This window comes from Hordeum vulgare, chromosome 7H (genome assembly GCF_904849725.1).
Source record: "Hordeum vulgare subsp. vulgare chromosome 7H, MorexV3_pseudomolecules_assembly, whole genome shotgun sequence".
In the NCBI taxonomy this organism is placed as follows: domain Eukaryota; kingdom Viridiplantae; phylum Streptophyta; class Magnoliopsida; order Poales; family Poaceae; genus Hordeum; species Hordeum vulgare.
The window spans coordinates 78813285-78840977 of NC_058524.1; the positions used below are offsets into that span (position 1 = coordinate 78813285).

A 27693-nucleotide genomic window follows, 5' to 3' on the forward strand; every position below is an offset into this window, starting at 1 on the left:
GAGAGATCACCTCATAATGCTACGTTCTAAGCAATATAAGGTGCATAAAGGATTAACATCACATGCAATTCATAAGTGACATGATATGGCCATCATCATGCGCTTCTTGATCTCCATCACCAAAGCACCGGCACGATCTTCTTGTCACCGGCGTCACACCATGATCTCCATCAACGTGTCGCCATCGGGGTTGTCGTGCTACTCATGCTATTACTACTAAATCTATGTCCTAGCAATATAGTAAACGCATCTGTAAGCACATACGTTAGTTTAAAGACAACCCTATGGCTCCTGCCGGTTGCCGTACCATCGACGTGCAAGTCGATATTAACTATTACAACATGATCATCTCATACATCCAATATATCACATCACATCGTTGGCCATATCACATCACAAGCATACCCTGCAAAAACAAGTTAGACGTCCTCTAATTGTTGTTGCATGTTTTACGTGGTGACCATGGGTATCTAGTAGGATCGCATCTTACTTACGCAAACACCACAACGGAGATATATGAATTGCTATTTAACCTCATCCAAGGACCTCCTCGGTCAAATCCGATTCAACTAAAGTTGGAGAAACCGACACTCGCCGGTCATCTTTGAGCAACGGAGTTACTCGTAGCGATGAAACCAGTCTCTCGTAAGCGTACGAGTAATGTCGGTCCGAGTCGCTTCGATCCAAAAATACCGCGGAATCAAGAAAAGACTGAGGAGGGCAGCAAAACGCACATCACCGCCCACAAAAACTTTTGTGTTCTACTCGAGAAGACATCTACGCATGAACCTAGCTCATGATGCCACTGTTGGGGAACGTCGCATGGGAAACAAAAAATTTCCTACGCGCACGAAGACCTATCATGGTGATGTCCATCTACGAGAGGGGATTTCCGATCTACATACCCTTGTAGATCGCACAGCAGAAGCGTTAGTGAACACGGTTGATGTAGTGGAACGTCCTCACGTCCCTCGATCCGCCCCACGAACTGTCCCACGAACCGTCCCGCGATCCGTCCCACGATCCGCTCCGATCTAGTGCCGAACGGACGGCACCTCCGCGTTCAGCACACGTACAGCTCGACGATGATCTCGGCCTTCTTGATCCAGCAAGAGAGACGGAGAGGTAGATGAGTTCTCCGGCAGCGTGACGGCGCTCCGGAGGTTGGTGGTGATCTAATCTCAGCAGGGCTCCGCCCGAGCTCCGCAGAAACGCGATCTAGAGGAAAAACCGTGGAGGTATGTGGTCGCGCTGCCGTGGCAAAAGTTGTCTCAAATCAGCCCTAAAACCCCACTATATATAGGAGGGAGGGAGGGGAGGAGGCAGCCTCAAAACCTAAAGGTTTTGCCGAAATTGGAGGTGGAGGAGTCCTACTCCAATCCTACTTGGAGTAGGATTCCACCTTCCCACTTGGAAACTCTTTCCACCTTGTGTTTTTTCCTTCTCAAACCTTATGGGCCTTAGTGGGAACTTATTCCAGCCCACTAGGGGCTGGTTTATCTCTTCCCATAGCCCATGAGACCCCTTGGGGCGTGACTCCCCTCCTAATGGTCCCCGGCACCCCTCCCGGCACTCCCAGTACACTACCGATGAGCCCGAAACCTTTCCGGTAATGCACGAAAACCTTCCGGTAACCAAATGAGGTCATCCTATATATCAATCTTCATTTCCGGACCATTCCAGAAACCCTCGTGACGTCCATGATCTCATCCGGGACTCCGAACAACATTCGGTAACCAACCATATAACTCAAATACGCATAAAACAACGTCGAACCTTAAGTGTGCAGACCCTGCGGGTTCGAGAACTATGTAGACATGACCCGAGAGACTCCTCGGTCAATATCCAATAGCGGGACCTGGATGCCCATATTGGATCCTACATATTCTACGAAGATCTTATCGTTTGAACCTAAGTGCCAAGGATTCATATAATCCCGTATGTCATTCCCTTTGTCCTTCGGTATGTTACTTGCCTCAGATTCGATCGTCAGTATCCGCATACCTATTTGAATCTCGTTTACCGGCAAGTCTCTTTACTTGTTCCGTAATACAAGATCCCGCAACTTACACTAAGTCACATTGCTTGCAAGGCTTGTGTGTGATGTTGTATTACCGAGTGGGCCCCGAGATACCTCTCCGTCATACGGAGTGACAAATCCCAGTCTCGATCCATACTAACTCAACGAACACGTTCGGAGATACCTGTAGAGCATCTTTCTAGTCACCCAGTTACGTTGCGACGTTTGATACACACAAAGCATTCCTCCGGTGTCAGTGAGTTATATGATCTCATGGTCATAGGAACAAATACTTGACACGCAGAAAACAGTAGCAACAAAATGACACGATCAACATGCTACGTCTATTAGTTTGGGTCTGGTCCATCACATGATTCTCCTAATGATGTGATGCCGTTATCAAGTGACAACACTTGCCTATGGTCAGGAAACCTTGACCATCTTTGATCAACGAGCTAGTCAACTAGAGGCTTACTAGGGATAGTGTTTTGTCTATATATCCACACATGCACTGTGTTTCCAATCAATACAATTATAGCATGGATAATAAACGATTATCATGAACAAAGAAATATAATAATAATTAATTTATTATTTCCTCTAGGGCATATTTCCAACAACTAACTTGTCCAGTGTGTCACATCCGTCAACACATAACCAGAATCTCGGACCTTCATCTACTACAGACCCTCGTGATCACAATGATACAAAGTATGGTAGTACCCCCGAAAAATCTGCACCAATACTGGGGACATCGGGGTTATCTCGCCACTACTAGTATTGAAGCAATTATGAACATCCTTCGTTCTGAGATACTAAGAAATCTGAATGATAACGATGTGCTCGAGAATCCCCTGGAGCTCAACTCCCCGGAAGAAATCTAGTCAGACTGGAGGCACCAAGACAGAACTCCGTCACATCGACATCATATAGATTCCAAAAATATCCGCGTGATCCTAAAAAAATTTGAGTGAGAAGAGGAATAGAATTAAAATTCCTAAGTCGTAAACCTCACAAGAGCATAGAAGAGGAGAAAAAGAAACCTACTCTCCGATATAACTATGACTCAAAATAGTTTTTCACTAGACTCGACTCGGCCAAGTTCGATCAATCAAGGGGGCTCCTAGGTCGGTACTGCTCTGATACCAACTTGTAACACCCAAGATGCGACCCTATCCTTAATTTGGCGCGAGGGCCTCGTCAGGGATAGAAGCGCATCTCGTCATTTCGCAAGAATGGATATCGTTACAAGTACATGTACTGAAAAGAAGAGATATATAGAATTGGCTTACACTTGCCACAAGCTACATCAAAGTCACATCAGTACAATACATAATTATCACGAAGAAGACCAGGGTCCGTCTACGAACGAAAACAAACGAGAAAAGAAGAACGACGTCCATCCTTGCTATCTCAGGCTGCCGGCCTGGAACCCATCCTAGATCGATGAAGAAGAAGAAGAAGAACCAACTCCAAATGAACAGTCTACGCGCTCGCGTCAAATAACATTTACCTGTACCTGCAACTGGTGTTGTAGTAATCTATGAGCCACAGGGGACTCAGCAATCTCATTTCCAAAGGTATCAAGACTAGCAAAGCTTAATGGGTGAGGTAAGGTTAAGTGCTGAGGCTGCAGCAAGCGACTAAGCATAATATGAGGTGGCTAACTTACGAGTACAAGAATAAAGAGGGGGATGATCTACGCATAACGGACGTGAACTACTTATGATCAAATGAATGATCCTGAACACCTACTTACGTCATACATAACCCCACCGTGTCCTCGATCGGAGAAGGAACTCACGAAAGAGACAGTCATGATTACGCACACGGTTGGCATGTTTTAATTAAGTTAACTTTAAGTTTTCTAGAACCAGTGTTAAACAAAGTTTCCACGTTGCCACTTAACTGCTGGCATGGCTTTCCGAAACATTTAACCCTGCAGGGGTGCTCCAACTAATCCATCACAAATTACCACAAGCCGCATAGAAATCCTCGATCACGAAGCTCGCGATCTCGTCGGACTCCTTAGTGGAAAACCTCAACTCTGAGATTACCCAAAGCATCACCGGAATCCCGATGCACAAGACATTCGTCAAAGGTAAAACTAATCCAGCAAGGCCGCCCGACGTGCTGACAATCCCGATAGGAGTCGCGTATCTCGTTCTCAGGACATGACGGATGAGCGATGGTTACCACGCCAGACGCCGAGTTGCCCCGGGTAGCGTTAGTAAGCTGATCTGTTTTGGACCAGCATTGGCCCTCCCTGTATTATGTAAAATTACTCCTGGGGTTCATGACGCCCTATGCTTTCAGTATTAGCAAAATTATTATGTTGGGAATCCATCTCGCTATGGACTGCAGCTTTCCAGTAATCAGCATCTAGAGAAGCATACGCTTCTGAAATAGAAGTGGGATTATCATCCACGAGGTATACGAGGAAATCATCACCAAAGGTCTTTGCAGTCCTTTGTCTCTTGCCCCTACCAAGGGTTTCCTCGTCATCCTCCTCAGGATTTTCATCATGTGTTTGTTCATAATATTCCATAGGAATGGCAGGCTTAGGAGTTCTCTCAGATTCCTGTCTAGAAGTGCTTTGCATATCTCTCATGGGAAAAATATCCTCAAAGAATGTAGCATCCCTCGACTCCATTATTGTACCGACCTTCACGTTAGGTACCTCAGATTTCACTACTAGAAATCTATAGCCTACGCTATTCTTAGCGTATCCCTAACGCAGTCCACAGTCTTTGGTACAAGCTTACACTTCTTGGGGATCAACACATTGACTTTCGCCAAGCAGCCCCAAGTACGTAAGTACGAGAGCGTCGTCCTTCTCTTCGACCATTCCTCATAATGAGTGACCTCATTATCTTTTGTAGGAACCTTATTCAGGATATGACACGCGGTCAATATAGCCTCCCCCCACCATGCCTTGGAAAAACCCGATGTATCTAACATGGCGTTAACCAAATCAGTTAGAGTGTGGTTTTTTCGTTCGGCAACCCCGTTTGACTAGGGTGAATAGGGAGGCGTCCTCTCATGAATAATGCCATGTTCCGCACAAAAAGAATCAAACTCGTTTGAGAAGTACTCTCCACCACGATCAGACCGGACTCGTTTAGTTTTCTTTTCAAGTTGATTCTCAACTTCTGCCTTATAGATTTTAAAGTAGTGTAGAGTCTCATTTTTAGTATTTAACAGATACACATAGCAATATCTAGTGGAGTCATCTATCAATGTCATGAAATATTTCTTTCCACCTTTAGTCAACACACCATTCATCTCAGAAAGATCAGAATGTATGAGTTCTAACGGCGCCAAGTGTCTCTCCTCTACAGCCTTGTGAGGCTTACGAGGTTGCTTTGCTTGCACACACGAATGTCACTTAGAACCTTTGGCTAAAGTGAAAGTTGGGATTAAATTCAGTTTTGCTAGCCGCGACATAACACCGAAACTTATGTGACAAAGACGTGAATGCCAAACTTTAGAATCATTAACACTCGAATGAATATTGTTCACGGCTTTATTACATAAATCTGCGAGGGAAAGGCGGAACAGACCTCCGCACTCATAACCTTTTCCAACAAAAAGTCCATATTTCGTAACAACTACTTTATTAGACTCAAAGACCAACTTAAACCCTTCTCTACACAGAAGGGAGCCACTAACGAGATTCTTCTTGATGGCGGGGACATGTTGCACGTTCTTCAGCTACACAATCCTTCCTGAAGTAAACTTCAGATCGACCGTGCCAACACCAAGAACAGAAGCACTCGCTCCATTCCCCATCAATACGGACCCTCAACCTGTGACCTAGTAAGAAGAGAACAATGAGATGTCAGCACACACATGAATATTTGCACCTGTGTCCACCCACCAATCGGTAGATTGACAAACCGAAAATACAGTAAACAAATTACTGTACCCAGATGCACCACTTTCATTGTTGCTCACAATCACTTGTTGGCCCAATGTTCCTCAGAACCACAATTGAAGCAGCCATCTCCCTTCTTGTTCTTCTTGAAGGGCTTCTTACCCTTCTTCTTAAAGTCGGTATTCTGTTGGACAGAATTATTCCCCTTAGGCTTGTGGGAATTGAAATTCCTCTGATGTACCATATTGGCAACAGAAGAACCTTCCACCGTTTTTCCATGCGAATCCTTTGCTCTCGAGTTCTGTTCAACACTCAGATGGCAAATGATGTCCTCTACTGAGAATTCACGCCTCTGATGTTTCAAAGTAGTAGCAAAGTTCCTCCAGGAATTAGGGAGCTTAGCTATAATACACCCCGCGACAAACTTGCCCGGTAAATCGCACTTCAGAACCTCAAGTTCTTTAGCAATGCATATTATCTCATGAGCTTGTTCCAATACAGAATGGTTCTCGACCATTTTGTAATCATGGAACTGCTCCATAACATACATCTCGCTCCCAGCATTGGTGGCCCCGAACTTAGATTAGAGCGCCTCCCACAAGTCCTTGGCGACACGCACATGTAAATATGCGTCGATCAGTTTATCACCAATCACGCTAAGCACTGCTCCGAGAAACACAACGGTGGCCTCTCTGAACGCCTTCTCCTGTTCAGGAGCAATCGTTCCCGTGGAGACACCGGTGACCCAGAACACATTCATAGCCGTGAGCCATAAAGTAGTCTTTGTCTGCCAACGCTTAAAGTACGTACCGGTAAACTTATCCGATTTCTGTGCGGCAGCAAAGCCACTTGCCGAAAATTCCTACACATATTAGGTTTTTGGATTGCTGAGTGAATAGGCAATTTTCCGACTAATTTAATCCATAAATAGATGGCTAGCATGGCATTGACAGAATTAACTACATACTTATACTGATCTAAACGGGCTCGTACTACGCAAACAGTAGACAAATCTACACATGATGCTAGTACTGCTAATACGGAAGTAATCAGGAGAGGGATAAGCGTGTTATACCCTCCAGTAGGCCATGCAGAGGTCCCCGCGGCGGTTGCAGCAGCAGCGGCGTCCTCGACGGCCTTCTTGTCGGCCTCGGCGTTCTCGGCGACAGCACGGTCGGCGTCGGTGGACATGGTGATGACGGAGACGACGCGGACGTAGCGAAAGTAGACAGATGGAGGCGAGCAGTCGCGTGATCGCTCCCCAAAAACCTAATCGCCCCTCTTCCCCGTACAGGAACCGGAGAAGCGGGGTTTCGGAGGCCTGCTCACCCGACGATCGTGTACGCAGCGGATGGGATGGAGTCGCCGGCGGTAGCAGCAGCAAGGAAACAAGCGCGTGAGACATATGTGATCTGATTCTCGTGGCGGCTAGGGTTGGCGTTAGCCTGCTTATATAGGTTCGTGACAGACAAAAATAAACGTGCAGGTATGAGCTCGGCTAAGCTCATTCCCGCAACCCGTCGTGCCACGCGTCGGGTCGAGGCGGGCGGTGGAGGAGTGCGTGAGGGCTCCTTCTCTTCTCACTCTCCAATAACATGTAAAAGAGAGACCCTTGGGTCCAACTTCTTCTCCACTAACGGGATGGGACTAAAGCCCACTACTAATTTCGATAATAACTAGGCCTCCATTTCGGTCTACACGTGGGCCCAGAAGCATTTCTCTAGGTCTTCTACAAGGCCCGGGTCCAGCCCACTATTATTTTAAGCACAAAAGGAGAGCTACGCTGAAAAAGACCCCTCCCGATGCCCACAATGATCGGCACCGACCGCGCGGATGGTATGGTGGTCATCTCCACTCTCGCGCACACCACTCTGCTCTGCCGCGCACCAAACCATCAAAAAGTGCTGCATCGCCATTGTTGCCACCACAGACCACACCAACCGTTCGGTCCATCAACATCCGGCATCCTCCACTCCTCCACTTACTCCATTATTACATAGTGCCGGCGATCGAGACCCGAGAGCAAAGCCCCGGAGCGACGGCACGAGCGATCTAGCCCACGAACGACCAAACACGCGACCACAAGGGCTCAGCCAGCTCGTACCAATGGCGGCGACGGGCGGCGCGGACTCGGAGGTGCACTTCGACTTCTTCCCGCTCGTCCGCCAGTACAAGAGCGGCCGCGTGGAGCGGTTCATGAACTTCCCCCCGATCCCGGCCGGCGTCGACCCCGCCACGGGCGTCGCCTCCAAGGACGTCGTCATCGACCCGGCCAACGGCCTCTGGGCGCGCGTCTTCCTCCCGCCCGGCGGCCACGACGGCAGCAAGCTCCCCGTCCTCGTCTACTTCCACGGAGGCGCCTACGTCATCGGCTCGGCGTCCGACCCCATGACGCACAACTACCTCAACGGCCTAGTCGCCGCAGCGAACGTCGTCGCGGTGGCGCTCGAGTACCGCCTCGCGCCGGAGCACCCGCTCCCGGCCGCCTACGACGACTCCTGGGAGGGGCTCAAGTGGGTGGCGTCCCACGCCACGGCCGCCGCGGCCGACGGCGCGGAGCCGTGGCTGGCCGACCGCGGCGACTTCTCCCGCGTGTTCCTGGCGGGCGGCAGCGCCGGGGGCACCATCGCGCACGTCATGGCCGTGCGCGCCGGCGAGCAGCAGGGCGCCCTCCCCGGGTTCGGCATCAGGGGGACCATCGTGGTGCACCCTTACTTCAGCGGCGCGGCGGCGATCGGCAAGGAGGCGACCACGGGGAAGGCGGAGAAGGCCAAGGCCGACGCCTTCTGGCGGTTCCTCTACCCGGGCTCGCCGGGGCTGGACGACCCGCTGTCCAACCCGTTCTCCGAGGCGGCCGGCGGCAGCGCGGCGCGCATCGCCGGCGACCGCGTGCTCGTCTGCGTCGCCGAGAAGGACGGCCTCCGGGACAGGGGCGTCTGGTACTACGAGAGCCTCAAGGCGAGCGGCTACGCCGGCGAGGTGGAGCTGCTCGAGTCCGTCGGCGAGGACCACGTCTTCTACTGCATGAAGCCGCGGTCCGAGAGAGCGATCGAGCTGCAGGACCGCATCCTCGGCTTCCTACGCAAGTGAAGGGAAGTTCCCGTGATGGAACAATTTTATCGCCATTGTTGTTCCTCTGTTTGTTTGAGCTCGAGATATCGATCTCTCCCTTTAATTTGTTGTCCGTCGATTCTCGACTTCTGGTCTCGCCGATGCAGTCGACTGATGTTTATGTGCTCGATTCCATGGCGAGGAGAGCTAGTCGGTTTCTTAGACCATCTGTGATGAACTTGTTGTTTTCAACCATCTTTCCTGGTAGAGGCCGAAAGCAATGAATAAAGCTCTTTCATTTCTTTTAGTGCTAATCATCGTGTGAAAAGTGATGGATCACGTTTGATGTTTTGAAGAGAAGACGATATTCTTAGCCTTGTAATTGTGTTTTAAACTGCTAAAAAAAGGAAAATGCTTGTGTTCATCCCGCTGATCTTTTCATGCGCATCGACCGCATCCATGGTTGTTCGATCTGTTTGATGGGCCGGTCAGAAACCACCCTCACGACGTACTTCACATTCTTGCAACTCCATCCCTATTACGAAAGCGTTTCTGCAACTCACTTACATGGCCAGGTACGCGTGTGCTTGCCGCCGGCCCGCTCCGACAGCTGTTGTTCGCCGGCAAGGCAGGCCTTCGTCGCCCCACTTCCGCCCCTCCTCGTTTCTTTCGCCGCCTCACTTGTCATCGCCCGGGTAGCCGGCCGCCCTACGGCTCACGTCTCTCCTGCCCTGCATCTAGACCAGGATCGTCGAGCCACTACCCCACATCGACGAAAGTGCCTGAGATCCACGCGGCATGGTCGTCATTCTAGTGGTCTGCAGTATAACGCATGGCCTCGTCGTTGATGTTGTCGGTGTCGGGGGAGCCCTCCCTGTTGATCTGTGCCGGCCCTGCTCGACAATTTTTATTCTGAGACAAAACCTTTGTTTCAATAGTTGTTTCTGAAACAAAGCTCTTATTGTAAAGAAGGATCATATTAAGACATGTTTTTGCAACGTCACGAATGTTTCTGAAATAAAGCTCTTGTTGCAATAGTCATTGATGTGTTTATGAAATGAAGTTCTTGTTGCAATAGTCATTGATGTATTTATGAAACAAAGCTCTTGTTACAATAGTGATCGTTGTTTCAGAAACAAAGCTGTTGTTGCAAAGAGAAATCATGCGCTGAGCAAACTAGAATGGACGGGTCGCGAGACGACGGATCTTTTAAAAAGTTCTGCCGACCAATGCGTAGCACGCCTTAAAAAACGAGAATGGAGGGAATTAGAATCCACCACCGTCTTCACTTTTTATAGTCAGAGAACTAGAACATGAAGGCGTGTTTTGCCGCGCCCATCCAACATTGACAACAAATAATTGAATTATTTAAAAATAAACCGGGTGGGGTAACAGTCATCTTAGAAATACAGGGAAATATGTCTCCCGGATAAAAGTATGAATTCAAGTTTTTACAGGTAAGCAAAAAAACATATCACAGGCAACCTTGTTAACAGTGCACCTCACTCGTGCACTAAGACCATGACAAATCACTATCCCAGCGCTTAATTGATAATATACCCGTGATTTGATTAATAAAGTGAGTCATCATGGCATTCCCTCAAAAGAAAAAAATAACTATCCCGACAGCGACACTGATGAACGATTAAGCTGAATTCTATTAAACAAAATGTAGATATTTGGATCTGACTCCACCAGCCAGTAGACAAAAAAGATCGACTAAAAACAAAATTTGAGTTAATTGGCGGCCCATAGGAGGAAATTTTGAGTTAATTGAATCCTCACAATGCATCAGGCACGCAACACAAGTCAGATCTGAATGTTAATGACTTTCCTAGCTCCAAGCACAAAAACAACATTCTGTTAAGTAATGCAGGCATCTACATGGCTCTCATTATCGAACTAAACACAAACGTTCTCCAGCTTCACCGGTGTTCCTACACTAGTTTTCGAAAACAGGATTGACTCTCAAAAGATTAGAAATGATAGATCAACCAGTCTGCACTTGAGTCAAGCTTAACAAAATTTAATACTAATTTTGAAAAAGAGAAGACCGCTAAGACATGGGAACTCAACATGTAACTCCACGTAATATAGTACTTTCAGGAATACTTGGCTCAGCAACAAAAACAGAGGTAAGAAAACTATCCAAGAATATGCAGAATAAGAAAGAAGACCGCTGCGGGAACCCACCCAGGAAGTTTTTGTCACACCCGCAGGTCCTGCGTGATGCAGGTGGACAGAAGTTGGGCCTGAGGCCATGTAACGATGTGCGTGTGAGTATGTATGTGGCCTATGGCCAGCCCGAAGGTGTGTGTGTGTGTGTGTTTAATCTAGCATACTGAATCTCACCAGCTACTCTCTGTTCCTCACCTTCTTTCTCTCCAGGGCTCCAGATCTGCAAGCTCGTTTTCCCTTCTTCCTTTTTGGCGATTGATCTAGGAAGCTCGTTCAGGGCCTCCAGACCTGCAAATTTCCTTTCAGAATCATCTCAGTACAAATCGACCAAGCAAGCAAGCAAGATCGAAAATGCTCTGTTTTATAATCACCAACGAATGATCATACAACTTTGCACGCACGCATTACATCTCAAGCTTTCCAAAGATTATCCAAAAAATCAAATCGTCCGAGTTATATTAATCTTTTATTTCCAGGAAACCCATTTCCATGCCGATTTCTCCATTCCCCATGCGGAGGCGCTCATTTCTTGATGAAGTCCACGAGGCGCTCCTGCAGCCTGAGTACCTCCCCGGAGCCCAGCTGGTCGAAGTGGAAGGCGTGGCCGACGCCCTTGGACTCGAACAGCTCGACCTCGCCGGCGTAGCCGCTGGCCTTGAGCTCGCGGGCGTACCACAGGCCGCGCTCCTTGAGCAGGACGTCGTCCTCGGCGACGCACACCAGCACGCGCCCGCACGGGATCCTGGCGACGGCGGCGCGCGCCTCGTCGGTGACGAAGGGGTTCACGTTGGGGTCGTCGAGGCCGGGCGAGCCCGGGAACACGAAGCGCCAGGTGCGGTCCATGAAGTCGCGCACGTCGGGGCCGAACGCCGCCTCCGCGCCCACGGGATCCTTCCCGGTGAAGTAGGGGTGCACGGCCATGAGGCCCCGGAGGGTGACGCCCTCCGGGAGCGCGCCGGGCGCGGCGGCGCGGACGGCCATGTTGTGCGCGATGTTGGCGCCGGCGCTGCAGCCGGAGAGGAAGACGCGGGAGAGGTCGGCGTGGTCGAGCAGCCACGGGTCGGCCTCGTCCCCGTCCCCGTCCCCGTCCCTGCCGCCGGTGACGGCCCAGCGCACGGCCGCCCAGGCGTCGTCGTAGGCGGCGGGGAGCATGTGCTCGGGGGCGAGGCGGTAGTAGACGGAGACGCCGACGGCGCCGGAGCGGGCGACGAGGTCGTTGAGGTAGGCGTGGGTGGAGGGGCGGGCCGGGGAGCCGACCACGAAGCCGCCGCCGTGGAAGTAGACGACGACGGGGAGCTTGCCGGGGGCGGCGGAGGCGTCGGGGGGGAGGTAGACGCGCGCGCGGGCGGGGCCGGAGTGGACGTCCTTGGAGACGACGCCGGTGAGCGGGTCGGTGCCGGCGGGCGCGATGGCGTCGCCGCCCGGGCGGTGCACGCGGCCGCTCTTGTACTGGCAGATGTAGGGCGGGAAGTCGAAGGCGATCTCGGAGTCGGGATCCATGGCGCAGCGGTTGGTGGCGGCAGGGGGAGCGGTGGGGGTGGGAGGTTGAAGTGCGCTGGCCACCTACAACAACAAATGGAGGTGGACTTTAGTACTACTGTCTGCACGCCATCCGTCGCAACAAACGCCCAGTCAACTCGCACCAACCACAGCGAGGACCCACGCGCCAGCCAACCAACAAACCAAACATGTGAGCGTGATTGTTGCACGACGGCACATCCCTGATTTTCGTTCCCCGCGGCCACGGCCGGATTCTAATTAGTGTTTCTGCAAGCGATCACTACTGTGATAGTTTGCGATGCTAATTTTAGGCCTTGTTTGTTCGGGCTTCAGCGTCGGCAGAATCAGCTGCGGATCTGTTGCGGCTGGCAAAACCGATTCACAGAATCAGCTTCAGCGCTGAAGCAACACCGGACACATGCTTCAGCCCAACACGCTAAAAATAGATCCATTCAGATTTCGGCTGATTTTTTCAAAGCTGGTTCGAAAATAGTACTCCCTCCGTAAACTAATATAAAAGTGTTTAGATCACTATTTTAGTGTTCTAAACACTTTTATATTAGTTTACAGAGGGGGGTAGCTGTTTGTTTCAGACTCAGATTCTTTTTGCTTCTTTCAAAACTGAACCCTGCCCCTAAATCTGGATCAGACATCGCCTAACTTTTTTCTTTAAGGCACCGTGCTGCTGTTAGAGCAGCTAACAGCCTACAACAACTATACAAATACGAGTACAGCACACCTGATTTTGGCTGATTTTTTGGGTTATAATGTGAGCGTAGGCGCAGCCAGGTGTGGATTTCCATTCCCCCTTTGGGCATCTTCAGCTTAGGAAATGCTAAACATGTGGAAATCGATATGAAAACACACACACACACACACACACAAATTAGGAGCAACGTACTTTTATTCAAAATCCGCATGTTCAGAAGTTAGGTGCAACGTACACTCGGAATTGAAAATTTGTACATAAAACCGACACCGAATACATCATCCAGCTCGCTCAGTTCATGAATTAGCAGGTCCCCTTTACCATCAGGAGCTTGCAATTATGTTACTTACTGCATCCTGCAGAGACGCAAGCGAATCGACAGCGCCCTTTGCGAACCAACTGATTCCAACCTTCACCCGGTGCTCATCCGTGGGCATCCTGAGGCAGTACACGAGCTTCCGAGCTGCACAACCAGGTCAAAAAATGTACTCTTACCCGAAAAGTTATTAACCTAAGAAAAGGTGGGGGGGGAAACAGGCCCGCAAGGGTCCGTAGAACATACCAGCATGCCCTATAGGCCCTTCCAAGGTTAGTCCCTCGATGAAATTCGCTGTTATCACAGCGTCGTTTCTACCAAGCGTCATCATCTCACCAAGGTTTTGAAACCTGGAAAATACACGGAATGTTTCGACTCAGCTCGTTATGCAAGTTTACTCTTCCCGCTAAAATGACCAAACGTCGGCAAGCACAAAAAAGTAATGGAATGTTTGGTCTATCGAAATGAAGAACAAAGCCGCCGCTAGATTTGAACCTGAACGGCAAAAGGGGCCGGTCGTTGATTGCCGCCCAGAGATTCCATCCAGCGAAATCTGCTTGCTGGAAAGCAACCTGGGAGATAAAAAGGGTCATCATCAGTAATGTTAAACTGCCAATGCAGCAGCATGACAGATTCAATCCAGTAGATGCCTTACCTGTGCGTTGGCTGGGAGAAATTTTCCTGATGGGTCTCTTAGAGCTGCTGAATCACCAATTGCAAATGTTCGGGGGTGGCCCTTTACTTGAAGGGTTTCCTCTGTCTCCACTTGCCCCCGGCCATTCAGAGGAATAACATATGGTGCATCGGGAGGTTGTAACCGAAGGATCTGAGATTGTGAACCCACTGTCCATAATACCAGATCAGCCTCCAGAACCTGGCTCTGGAGGCCTCTTTGAGCAGCTTGAAGTTCCAAAACTAGTTTCTTATCGTCACCACCAGCTTCTTTTGCATCTGCAACCATGCCACCTGAATCCTCAGATGCATAAACCTCTCTGATGCAGTTCACCGAATATCCCAAGAAAAGTTGAATATTTTGAGACTCGAGAACCTGGTAGGAAATGCAACCAAACCAGAATTAGCTACTACTGCGTTAGATAGGATTCCCTCACATTTGGAGTTCAGCAAAGAAATTATGAAAACAATAGGCATCGAGGACCAGCACAATGTTAATAAAATAAGCAGCCTGCACTTCTCTATTTTGTACTGCCTCCGTCCTGGTTTACTAGTCCCCCCTCGTATTTCTGGGCCATATTTTGACCATGATTTTAATTAATATAAAATATATGTTATACATAGCAAAAATGATATCATTGGAAACTACATTCAAATACGAATCTAACAATATAATTTTCTGTGACATGCATTAACATTTTGCTAGTCAGATATGTGGTCAAACTTTGATTCAAAATACGATGAAGACTAGTAAACCAGGACGGAGGTAGCATTCTATGTAGTCCATAAATGAACAGTTTGGTGACAGATTAGTAAGTGGTTGCCTGGTTGATATTTATCAAGTTAGTGCTGTTGCATTAAAGCTGCAATAGTCTTTCAGAAAGAACATAGCGGGGAAGAAGTCTTACATAGCACAGGCAGCGTCTTATGTTCTTATTAACTTCAGATTACAGTCTTAAGATTACTAGTGGCACCAAAAACCAAAGTGGGGAACAAAAGCTTCTTAATCTTCTGTTATAATTTCCTGAGATGATCTGATGAAGCTAATCAGAACAGTATGTAATGTGTAGGTAATCACCTTCAGAGCAGCTTCACGATTTCCTGGTGGTGCATTAGGACAGATGGTTGTTTGAAAATTGATTGCTTTGACAGTCCCCGTGCTCTTTAATCTCTCAGAGATAGTAGCAGCTAGCTCAACACCAGAGTAACCCATTCCCACGACGGCCACCTGAATAGATGGGGAGTTCTTACCAAACCTTCTCCTTTCTAACATTTTCAATTCACTTTCAACTTTCTGCAGATAAAACAAGGCGACATTACGATTCTTGATGATCAACAATCCAACATAAATCATACAACATGAACTTGTTACATATAAAGAATTGCCAGAACATGTCAACAAGAGATATCATTAAAAAATGATAAAATCATATAATTAACATGGATGCATCAACAATTCAACAAAAGTCATACAATACGAACTTGTTATATATAAAGAATTGCCAAAACATGTCAACAAGAGATATCATTAAAAGCCATAAAATCATATAATTAACGCAGATACATCAAGAAATCGCTGATGTATTTTAGAATAGTATCACTATCAACTTAGCAATTCCAAACAGTTGAACTTCAAAATATTTCAAAAAATGATTGATTCTTACCAAAGCATGTTCCAAAGTTGTGAAAGGAAGTGCATACTCGGCAGATCCTGGAACGACATCAATCTTAGCTTCAGCCCCTAGAGCTAGAACGAGCCTGGCTGCCCATTCCAAAAGATATATCACCAGTTAGCTTATTCTAAACTCAACATAAAACATAAAAAAAAAGGCAGCCCGGTGCATGTAGCTCCCGCTTGCGCAGGGTCCGGGGAAGGGTCCCCGCAAAAAAAAGGCTCGACATAAAACATGGAGTAAAATACATCACTATCTTTTTATTACATATTTCAACCGTAACAGCTACAGAAAGTACTTGTATTATACAGATTAATATTGCATTATTACTAAAGTTCCCTCATAGAGTATTTACAGAAGATGAATCGTGGGCTACACGGCTACATGAGAAATTTTAATTGATATCGGATTCAAGAACAGACTGATGTAAGGAAAGGGCGCCAAATGACAATCAAGTATAATGGACCAAGAGGCAATTCTAGTAAACTTGTATGCACAATTACGTTGTCACTTGTGAGGTTGAAAAGGTGGGACCAGATCCACATGTCAGCAAGACACAAAATGTGTTCGAAATTTCCAAACCTTTTAGCAGCATATTAAAATCAGCCCCCATGTCTAAAACTATTCATAAAGAAGAAACACTGAAGAAAAACATAATTCTTAAATTCGTCAATTAAAAAAGCCTAAGCATGACAGCTATTGCAAATCCATGACATTTAATATCATCGTACCAATCATATTCAACAGCAGTGCCACTTTCAAGATGAACAACTCCACCAGTGCATGATACTCCAGGCTCTCTTCTTAAGTGATCAGAAGGGCGAAGAAGCTTTACACTATCCTTCACAAATTGAACACTGGTGTTCTTCAGTAACTCTGTAAAATAGGGAGCTATTTCCCAGACATCCACCTCTGGCATCCAAATTAAAGTCCAACAGTCAGAACATGAAGTAATGTGAAAAGACCCCATATATAACATTACCAGCAAAAGCATTTTTACACTTGAAATTGCAGTACCTCCTGATAAGAGCTCATACAGCATGGGCTTAAATACAAATCTGTCAGATTGATCAACCAGCATTACCTGAAACATTTTTCCCCTTCTTAGTAAAATGTTACATCATTTCTTTAGCAAACACACATGAGTGCATTGCAGGACATGCGGACTGAGAAAAAGTGCAAAACTACAAATACCACCAACCCATGCTACTTCGATGTAAAAATGGATAGCACCCACCCGGCAAATATATAGGTTTCTAGCACAAGGAGCATCATCATTTTACCTGAGGCTTGTTATTACCAGGCCATACAAGAGATTCTAGTCTCAGAGCAGTATACAGCCCACCAAATCCACCACCCAAAATGCATACTCGTGGCCGCTGAAAACAAGAGACCACATTTAGTAAATGGAACATAAGGCTTATAGCAGAAGCATACCGAACTTTCTGCTGAACAATAAATACTCACAATTTACCCTACATACAGACAAAATGCATGGAAGGACATGAACTCCAGAAGCAAAAACGTAAGGACACCCTGGTCTAGAAAAAAAGTAAGGACAACAATTCCTCAAAAAAAATCCCTGCATATGAATAATGTTTTACCGTCAAGCAGTTAAACTCGAGTGTTGTAATATAACAAATACTGTGTTACTCTGAACATAAGATATATTTGGGTATCTCTAAATGAAGTGTACCAACTACCAAACCAAAGTGTGTTCAACGGGACAAAGTTAGCACAAAATTGCAAACCCCACATACACAAGTCAATGCTAAAACAGCTAAACAATGCTTTGTCAAGGAGTAGAGGACTTTAGACGTAAAATAAGCATTGATAGTGTTACCAATTTGCTAATCAAACAGAAAAAAAGTCATCGGATAACAATGGATTTAAGGATGTGGGTAATCCAAATCCAGTCTACCTGCTTGTCTGGCCAGGGGTACAGCGGCATCGGTGCTTCATCAATTGATTGAGGACGAGAAAACCCGCCATCCCCAGAGCCACCTGAAGCCGTGCATCTGAACAGTCCAGACGGCAGCCCAAACATTGCCGGGACATCACCGATTCTCCACGAGTTTTTGAGGATTGGATTCTTCCACGAATTCATGCCCCCTGTCAGGATCCAGGTGAGCAGTCGGTTAGCCCGAGAACAAAATGTCACCTAATGAATCCACCACTTCTCAAATCACCCCATTCCCCAAAGCTGGAAAGCTCACAAACTCGGTCACAAAAGCACACAAGCCGGGGCCTCGAGTATGCCCACAATACTCCACATGGAGCTTAAATCAGAGAACCCCGAGGTCGCTGGAAGAGAGCTGGGGGGGAGCTTGCGGCCTCACCGAACGGGCCGCGGAGGCGCGCCGAGGCGGGGAAGGGCCGGCCGCGGGGGGGCGACGGGCGGCCCCATGGAGCCGCGCGGCAGCTCATCGGCGGCGAGGAGGAGGGGTGGGGCCAGGCCAGACGTGGCGCGTGTGCGGTCGTAGCTCCCGGCGATGTGAGGTGAGGGGGGAGGCGCAGAAGAGGGAAGCAAGGAGGGTGAGACACGGGAGCCGGCGGCAGCAGCACAACCACGTAACGCTGCGGCTCCTCCGCCGGCCGCGTCGTCGCGGAGCCTCCGAGCTCGCTGGCTGCACACCCAGCCACCCGCTGACGATCAGGCTTCAATGTGAATGTTTGATTGGGGAGGCCCATATCGCCCAAGATGGGCCTTTATTTGTTATTACTCGAACAAAAAAAAAAAGAGTGTGAAGTTTTGGAGAAATCAAGTGGTGTAATGCTATATACATGTGCAAACCAAGTTCAAGCATATATATATCCAAGGCGGCAACGCTGGAAGCTTTTGCTATTCGTGAAGGACAAGCTCTGACAGAGGACGTGTATGTCGATGAGATCCACGTTGCCTCTGATTGCAAAATGGTGGTCAACCACCTGGAGAGGTGCTCGGCGACGGAGTGTCGAGCTATCTCACATGAAATAATAGATCGATCTCGTTTGTTCGTCTTTTTATAACATAGTTCATGAGTTTAGGAGCTCGAACTTCAAGGCTGACAATCTTGCTAAACATGTTTTAACACTCGGTTTTGGACGCCATGTCCAACCAAAGGAGTCGATCTTTTTGCCTGTAAACATTCTTGATCACTAATAAAGCTTGGCAAGGTTGTTTAAAAAAAAATACAAACCAATATGTGATTGGATGATTAGAGGGACAGTGGTATCCCAACCCATCAGGGTTCAAAATAATACTATATATGTATGTTGCAAGAAAGTTCTTTTTTTTTGCACCACGTCTAGATGTTCTTTACGTATCTGAAAAAAAAGGGTGATGCGTCCAGATGTTCTTTACGTATTTGTAAAAAATGTTAAATAATATAAAGATTTGTTGGGTTCACAAAAACAACAAAATTATGTACACCAAAAGTAAAGAAACTAAAACAGTAAGATGGCGAGACAAGGAGAATGGACGTTTGCCTCCCCATGGAGGCCTTTAAATTTGAAATTCAAATTTCATAAAAATTTATATTTTTACATTTCAAAAAAAATTCTGAAAAGAAATACAGAGATATGTGAGGACGTAACACACATGTGCGTAAATTTTCAGGGCAAAATACGTTGAAATAAGAGCTGTGCAAAAAAGACAAATCTGAAAGTTCTTAACACATGATACTATTCATCTTCTAGGGTCATGAATTTGTCTTTTTTGTACAGATCGCATTTCAACGTTTTTTATCCTGAAATTTTACACACATATACATGACATCCTTCTTTACTTGCATGATGTTTTTCAGATTGTTTTAAAACCAGAAAGTTTGAGTTTGAATTTTGAATTATTTTCAAAAAAAGACCTCTATGGAGCTTGGGAGCCAAAAGCAATTTCCGCGAGACAAGCTGCTAGCTATAGAGATGCGAAAATAGTAATGTAGGACATCCTGTCTACCTCATGTAGCTGAGCATGCAGCTTACAACGGCAAAACAAGTTGGTTCCGAAATTGTGGACGATACACTAATGACTCCGATGATAGAAATAGTCATGTCAACGATGAACCATTCATCACACCGGCCGTAATCCAGGATATATAAGTCACAACTCACAAGGCTTTCTCTAGCATACAAGTTTTGGATTATCGTCCTCGTAATCGTCAGCAATGCGATCATCGCCGTCCTCCTCGGTCATGGATTATATTGCGCTCATCCCATAGCCGGCAGGAGCAGGTCGCCTTCTTGTCCTTCCATTCTTTCCCACAGGTGTAGCAGAACTCATAGCCGCACCTGCCAGAAGCAAAGAACAGGATGCAGCAAAGGTTAACAGGAAACAAGTCTTGAGGCTCCAGAATGGGCATTAGCGCACAGAAGACATTCCATAGAGTAAGGAACAGCCTGACATGAAAAATCACTGAGCATAGTAAAGATGGTTCTGAGAATGGCATGGCCAGAGGTAAATACTTACACGCAAGTTATGTGGTAGCAACCCTCTGCGAGTTCAATCATGTGGTTGCATTTGACACACTTGCGCCACGACCGCTGCTGCGCAAGGTTCCGCAGCTTGGCATCTTCTGAACGAACGTGAGGGTGCCTTCTCTTGTAGTCACAGCAACTCATCCCAGCATGCCATGGGACCTTACAGCTAATGCAGAACAAACCCTTGCATTTGATACACTTTCTCAAAGTCAGACCTCCAGCAGCAGTGTACATTAAGCCCCATGAGCTTATCGCTTCACGCGGAGACAATAAGGCTGAGCACTTGGAGTACGGGCAATAGATCCTCTCAGTAGGAGGGATTTGTCCTTCCCTGATACGTTGCACCATGATCTCTAATAGCTGTGGCGACAGGAATATCTTTGAACCCTTCACAGTTAGTTTGGTAGTGCAACCATCTTGTGGGCAAGCTGGGAGCAATCCATCACGTAGCTTAACTTTCATATGCTCTTTCATGCAGGAGAAGCAAAACCGATGTGCACAACCTTCAACCGCGTGGATCTTAGAAACATCAGTGTCTTCCAAACAGATGCCGCAGGTCTCTCTCTTCTTGGTACCTACTAAATCTGTTGCTAATTTTGTTGCATAACCGACTTGGCCTCGAGGAATAAGTGAGAGTTCACAGTGCTCGAATTTCCTCATCAGTGAAAGAGCCTCATTTACCATATCTTCAATCTTATTCTTTGTGGGACGCCAAGTTCCAAGCATCTGGACGAATATGACAAGGTGATAAGATCAGTGCAGTTCTAGTGAATTCAATCACGTGACCATTAAATATATCTATTATACGCAATAAAAATAATAATTGTTTAGATTACTAAGACATCAGTAATAGAAAAAAGAACAACTCAAACTAATCTTCTACAACAATGGAATCAGACACCTTATATATGTCCTGTTGGAGCTTGTGTTCAGCAAACCTGACGACGGGAAATACAAAGAGTAATGTAGTGTACTATAAAGAGACATGATGCACAGAGATGAAAAGATGGAGGACGAAGGGTCCATGTAAAGCAGACACAAGTCCTCGCATAGGTGATGTAAATTGTATTAGGTGCGCAAGGGCCTCGCCACGGCAACCCTCCTCACAGCATGGATGCTTTGGAAGCACCGCAACTCCTGTGTGTTCGACGGCGAACGGCCCTCCACTGCCATGCTTTCGGCAAAGATCAGAGAGGAAGCCTCCCTTTGGGTTCGGGCTGGGGCCACCGGCCTTGGGACGATTGTGCCGCTTACCTGGGATGTTCACTAGTCTTGTGCAGGCCTTTCTTTCCTTTTCCTTTTTTCTTTTGAGCCCCTGTAGCCTCCTTCTCGTAGGCATGTACTGTCCATATTCTCACCCTTTTCAATGAAAAGAAACGCAAACCTTTGCGTTTTCCCGAAAAAAAGGCTGCTCCTCTTGTTTAGTAGATACCAGGTTTATTCCAAGAATTTCTTGGCAGGAGATTGCTAGCTGAGATCCACATCTAGAGAATACATGTCGATACGAAAAAAAGAAAGCATGCATACCAAAAAGAAGAAAACGAGAAGCAAAATAATCAAAACTGGGAGAAAACAAGTGTGTACTATGGCCTAAAGTGATTGGTAAGTTTAACCATCCTGATTGTAGAATACACAATCCGTGTGAGATGGTCCGATGGTAAATTACAGCTAGGCTAAGTGAATAACCTGCACCTAGCTACCATGTTTGATATAAAAAACTGAAAACTCTTAGTTAACGGGAAAGATGAGAAAAGTCTACGGGTAGGTCCAGATTATAACAATTGAGATTGATTAGACCACGTCAACGATATTAAATCGAATATAAATCTTGTTTGAGATTTTTTTTAAAATATCAAATATATTGGCAACAACTTATATATATATATATACAAATGGAGTCCATAATTGTTATACCTAGCATACTTAGTTTGGAGCCCGGTGAAGCAAACATAAAAGGCTGATACTATCCAATTTACAAACTTTACTACAACCCAAGATTTCAGCTCGCTAACATGCTTAGCACTTTTGTCCCTTAAAGTGATAACATCCACTCCAAACTTTACAATAGCATCTACTCCTTCAGCATTAGTTTGATTTTTTTTAAATGCATTTGTTTACATAAACAGGAGGTGGATTTGAATTACTAATGCTGAAGGTGGTTTTAGAAAAAATAAATAAATAGATCTAGAGTTTGAGGCTCATGGTTCGACCTAGCGCTATAGTTTTTACTTATAACAAGCATTGTAGGATACAAGAATGGATCCAAAATTACAATTTAAGGCTCAAGATTCAAACTAAAGCAAAATACTTGAATTGTCCTAGAGCTCTAGCCTTAGTGGGTGTGATCTACAATCTAGTCAAAGGTTGGATCTCAAAATCACGAATGTCTTGAGACTAAAATTCTTGCATTAATATGCTATGTAATCAGAATATCAGTCGATAACCAAAATCCATGTTATATCCAACTTATACCAAGGTTGGACGTTAGACACGTAGCACTTTAGTCAAGCTTACACAGTGGATGTTACCCACTGATCTCTCCATGTAGCATCACTTGCTTGTAGTCTGATGCGAAATGTAAGAGCATTTCTAAACGTAGGTGCATTTCTGGGGTCTCTTTGGATAGAAACAGAAAATGTGCACGAATAGATAGGAGTGACAGTGCAATCCTATATGATCACAAACAAGAGGAACTGTTCTAAAGATATACAGATGCACCATGGTAATTTTGCATAACTAAGAAGAGAATGCAACGAAACAATTAGTTTTTCTTTCAATATGCCTAACCTCAATTCAGAATTCCTTGAAACCTCTGATGGGTTCATAAATTTGGAGGCGCAGAAGTCCTATAAGCTAATTGTGTAACATGATAATAGGAGGACAAAAATATAAACCACGACTGATGGTGATCTCATTTTATTTTTACAGGAAATTATATAGGAGCACTATCATTGACAAAATATCTGCAAACAAACTGGTCCTAGGACTTGAATTGCGTAGGCATGACACAAAGACGCCTCTTCATTAACTAAACTATTGTGACAACACATATTTATTAGCTAATATGATGTTTGCTTCAATAAAAAAAATCTTAGATAATGATGAATATTAACAGACCAGGTCAAGTTGCACTCTTAACGTGTATAAGCAAACTCAATTTCTACAAAGATAACTCAACTGAGACCATATGCATGCAGAGGGGTTGATGCAACGATAAGCAAAGAGATTTACAATATACTGGATGTAAGCAGAGTATTCAAGAGAGGACTTATCAACAGAGAGAGTGTCGGCTACGGAACTGACAACGGTGAGGTATGATAAAGTATAGTGGAACGCTTCTCAGGGCATAATGTCATGCTACTCAAAGCTGCATCAAACTGTTTTTTTTAAAGTTCTGCATTGTACTCATTGAAAAGGTGGATGGGTAGATAACCATGGAAATTTTGCTTCAACTATTGGTGGATAAATTGGCATTCATGAAGCAATGGATAAGTCAAAGCTACAGAAGAGAAGACTTCATATGGTCTTGTATGCTGGATGGCGCCTACTTGCATGCCATCATTCTTCAACATGGTACATATTGAGCTGATCTTGACTTGTGCTTAATTGACTATTGACAAAGAGCAATGCACAAATAACACAAGTAAAGCAGAAATAAAGTTAACGACAGGAGACTAGCTTTTAGGAAAGTTCTTATGAAGCTAAAATTAATGGAAGATCGGTGTATTTGATGAAATGAAAATTTTCATGCAGAAACTTTAATGATGTTTACTCAGTATAATATCCAGCTACAATCTTTCTACAGTTTTGAAAGTCGATGCAAAGTCACACAAACATATAAAATATAGTATAATAATCAGTAAAATAGGCTAACAATCAAGGAAAGCAAGCTAACAGCCTTGAGAAAAAGGAAACACCAAATATGGTAACGCACAATGAATCTAACTGCTTTAATGTGAGGACCAACTTACTAGTTTACATGTACATCAAGTATCTCCACATGTATGCAAATTGCAGAACGTGAGTGAGCAAGTACTTCTACACTCAACTTAGAACCAAAATTCCCTTCCTAGAGATGTTACATGTTTAGTCTATTATCCTAGTAAACATAAAACATGAAGTCAGGAGTACTAACAATTTTGTATGAACATGATAATATTGGAAAGACGAACGATCAATAGAGAGAAGCACCTGCACTAAGAAAATTTCACACAAAACTGATCGGTTGCTTCAACTTTTCTTGCAGTGCGATAAGCAAGAATAGCAGATAGTGGAACTGGATGTACAAAAAATTATAATGAGCATCGAAATAGTGCTACAAATTTATGTTCCGCCTACATTTAGCTAGGGATGGGACTATGTGATGATTTAATCATCTCATTATACAACTCTAGCAGTCTAGAGCTCCTTGAACATTGCAAATAGACACCCAAATCTCCATATCAACAAATCATCCATTATATTTCACATTTTCTAGTAGGTGACATTTCTAGCAAGACATCGCCCTTGGAAGCACGGAGAAACTGTCAGAGTGCCCTAGCATGAATACCGAACATAAATACTGCGACAGCAACCTTATACAAGCAGATCGTCTGACTGTATCGATCTGTAATTTCAAGCCCTTCAAATAAGCATCTACTCCCTCCGTTCCTAAATATAAGTCTTTCTAGAGATTCCACTATTGAACTACATACGGATGTATATAGACATATTTTAGAGTGTAAGTCCCCTATTGGAATGTCTAAAAAGACATATATTCCCTCCGTCCCAAAACAAGTGTCTTTGCTCTAGTATATAATCTGTACTAATTTAGTGTTAAATATGCGACACTTATTTTGGGAAGGAAGAAGTACTTACATCCTCCTTACCTTGTAAGAAATACAGCATTAAGAAATACTGTACTGCATTAAGGCTGGCCATAGTGGGGAGTAACATAATAGTAACATCACACATTACAATGCAAATTTGCTTATGTGGCAGTGAGTTAATGAGGAGAGAGGTGCTTGTGGTAACTAGCTATGTCACAGTAACATCACACATACCAATACAAAATGAGTCTATATCCTAATTAATATGACATCCCACAAATGTTACTACCCACTATGGAGGTAGTAACATAGACCAGTAACATGTGCATGTTACTTGGCTAAGTTACTCCCCACTATGAGCAGCCTAAGATAGACGACAGATACACAGATCTAGAGGTTCATTAAGGCATACATATTTGTGCAGCGCCTTGAAGTCGGAGACAATGTTGACGCATCGGATCCCCAGCTCGAGCGCAGCGTGGACGCCTTCCATGAGCGCCAGCACCTCGAGCTCCATGCGCCCGCCCTCAAAACTTTCCACGGGCTTCTGTATGGCGCGCACCACCTTCCCCGGGGGATCGTAGACGGCCACCGCGAGCACCGCGACGCGGGGGTCCGGGACGCCCCACCTCCCCGCGCCCTCCTTGTTCGACAACCCCTTGTAGAAGACGCGGAAGAGAGGGCCGCGGCTTGGATCCAGAGACCGCTCGAAGTGGTCTCCTCCCTGGGCCCGTCGGCGATCTGGAGTGTCGGCGAGCTCGCGCGCCAAGAGGGCGCCGCGGGAGGCGACGCGGGCAGAGGTGTTTGCCTGGGCGTGGGCGGCGCGGAAGGCATGGGCGTCGCGGCGGTTCCTCACTTGTCGCGTGAGTTGGGGAAATGCGGCTCCGGAGGACCAGAGCGCAGGGGCGGGTTGACATGAGCGGCAGGAGCAGGAGGCGGTGGCGGCGGCGCTGGAAGAGGGCCGATTGGGAGTAGGGACGCGGAGGGATGCTTGGATGGCTTCGTTGAGCTGGAGTTGGAAGGCGAAATCGTGGTCGGAGACGAGGGCGACTTGCTGGCGGAGGCGGCGGGCGGCAAGGTCGCCGTCGCCGGCCATGATCGAAACCGGCAGTGCGACAAAGACGGATTCACAAAGACGAGGGTTTTGAGCTTTTTTTTAAGGGTAAACTAGGAGCTACTCCTACAAAATAACATGATTCACATGCTCAATACCCAGGACGGTGGTTCCTCCCGACTGGCAGGTCCAAGGATGTGTTCGGACACGTTCCACTCCACCGCTCCCCGAGCAGAGTTGGCGGACGTGTAATTTAAAATATGACATCTGTAGTTTTTCAGCTTCACAGATTTCGGGAGCTGGTAAATTATTGAAAAGGCCTAAAAATATAAGGATTTTGCTTACTCTTCGTAACGGGCTCTTCTTCTATCACTATTTCCTTATCTTTTACATGTAGTGATCTCTTGTTGTTAGTATAGAATTCGACTCAAAAGAATCGATCATTATTATTCAAAGTTCGGAATATGAGGAACACAAGAAATGACAAGCAAAACCCTAGTCACACATGGCAGCCCATCGCAAAAGACGCAGCTCTTTTAGCTAACAAGCGGGCCTTAAAATTATTCTTTCTATATTTGAAACGGAAATCAACAAAAGAAAAAAGTTCCCGCTAGTTTAAATCTTACTAAGAATAAATGCATAAGCCGACGATCCTTCGTTCTTGATGTTTGAGATCACTTCTAGACAATCCGAAGCTATCACCAAGTCCTGCAAATTTAGGTCCCGAGCAAGGGCTAGCACCTCGCTACACGCTTGCGCATCCAGGCTGGCTGGATCGACCAAACCCTCGAATACCACTGTCGAAGCTCCAAGAAATTGTCCAGCCTTATCTCTGCAAACCACGGCCGTTGCTCCTCTCTCTCCGAGACTAGACATGCCGCCATCACAGTTCATCTTCACTGCAATACTCGACAGTGGTAACCATGCATCGACCCGGGGTCGCTCACCTTGACCCCCCTGTGCTTGCGGTACTCGAACAGTAGCATTCTCTAGCTTCTCCAAATACCTCCTTATGAAACACATTGTCGACAACGGACTCTGAAATTCGTTTTCATGAATTGCCTTCCGTTGAGCCCATCATATCACCCACATAATCACCAAAACTCGAGCAAGATCATGTTGGTTTGTGGATTCGAATAGCCAGAATAGCCAATAACCTTGCATCTTCATTTTGGTTTGATATTACATGCTCGAGCAACTCTTCATGTCCTCAAGCCCAAACACACCTGGCCATTCAGCAACTAAGGAGGGAGTGTCACCATGTATCCTCAGCCGCATCACAAATAGAGCAGATTGGAGTGTATGCCATGCTCCTCTCATGTCGGACCAGTCCTGTTGGAAGCGAGGTATCACTACAGGAATCGGCTTCTTTGCCGTCTG

The 27693-nt window shown here is 46.1% G+C and overlaps 4 protein-coding genes across 4 annotated transcripts; 1 reads left to right on the top strand and 3 right to left on the bottom strand.

The window, feature by feature from the left end:
- The first annotated feature begins 7706 nt into the window (after positions 1 to 7706).
- Positions 7707 to 9255, top strand: LOC123407344 (probable carboxylesterase 12). The gene has a single exon (XM_045100459.1). The coding sequence runs from the start codon at positions 7731 to 7733 to the stop codon at positions 8985 to 8987; it is 1257 nt and encodes a 418-aa protein (XP_044956394.1). The 5' UTR covers positions 7707 to 7730; the 3' UTR covers positions 8988 to 9255.
- A 2213-nt stretch (positions 9256 to 11468) lies between these two features.
- Positions 11469 to 12692, bottom strand: LOC123407347 (probable carboxylesterase 12). Its single transcript, XM_045100461.1, has one exon. The coding sequence runs from the start codon at positions 12624 to 12626 to the stop codon at positions 11649 to 11651; it is 978 nt and encodes a 325-aa protein (XP_044956396.1). The 5' UTR covers positions 12627 to 12692; the 3' UTR covers positions 11469 to 11648.
- An 820-nt stretch (positions 12693 to 13512) lies between these two features.
- LOC123407346 (alternative NAD(P)H-ubiquinone oxidoreductase C1, chloroplastic/mitochondrial) lies at positions 13513 to 18702 on the bottom strand. The gene is made up of 11 exons (XM_045100460.1): positions 18336 to 18702; positions 17918 to 18108; positions 17280 to 17375; positions 17014 to 17080; positions 16728 to 16908; positions 15988 to 16081; positions 15402 to 15617; positions 14307 to 14699; positions 14147 to 14223; positions 13898 to 14001; positions 13513 to 13798 (listed from the first exon to the last, which is right to left on the bottom strand). Exons 1-11 carry the CDS (start codon positions 18685 to 18687, stop codon positions 13659 to 13661), a joined length of 1911 nt encoding a protein of 636 aa, XP_044956395.1. The 5' UTR covers positions 18688 to 18702; the 3' UTR covers positions 13513 to 13658.
- Positions 18703 to 19908: 1206 nt separating this feature from the next.
- Positions 19909 to 26451, bottom strand: LOC123410985 (E3 ubiquitin-protein ligase arih1-like). The gene is made up of 3 exons (XM_045103905.1): positions 25672 to 26451; positions 20441 to 21177; positions 19909 to 20262 (listed from the first exon to the last, which is right to left on the bottom strand). The coding sequence occupies exons 1-3, from the start codon at positions 26353 to 26355 to the stop codon at positions 20145 to 20147; spliced, it is 1539 nt and encodes a 512-aa protein (XP_044959840.1). The 5' UTR covers positions 26356 to 26451; the 3' UTR covers positions 19909 to 20144.
- Positions 26452 to 27693: the final 1242 nt, after the last annotated feature.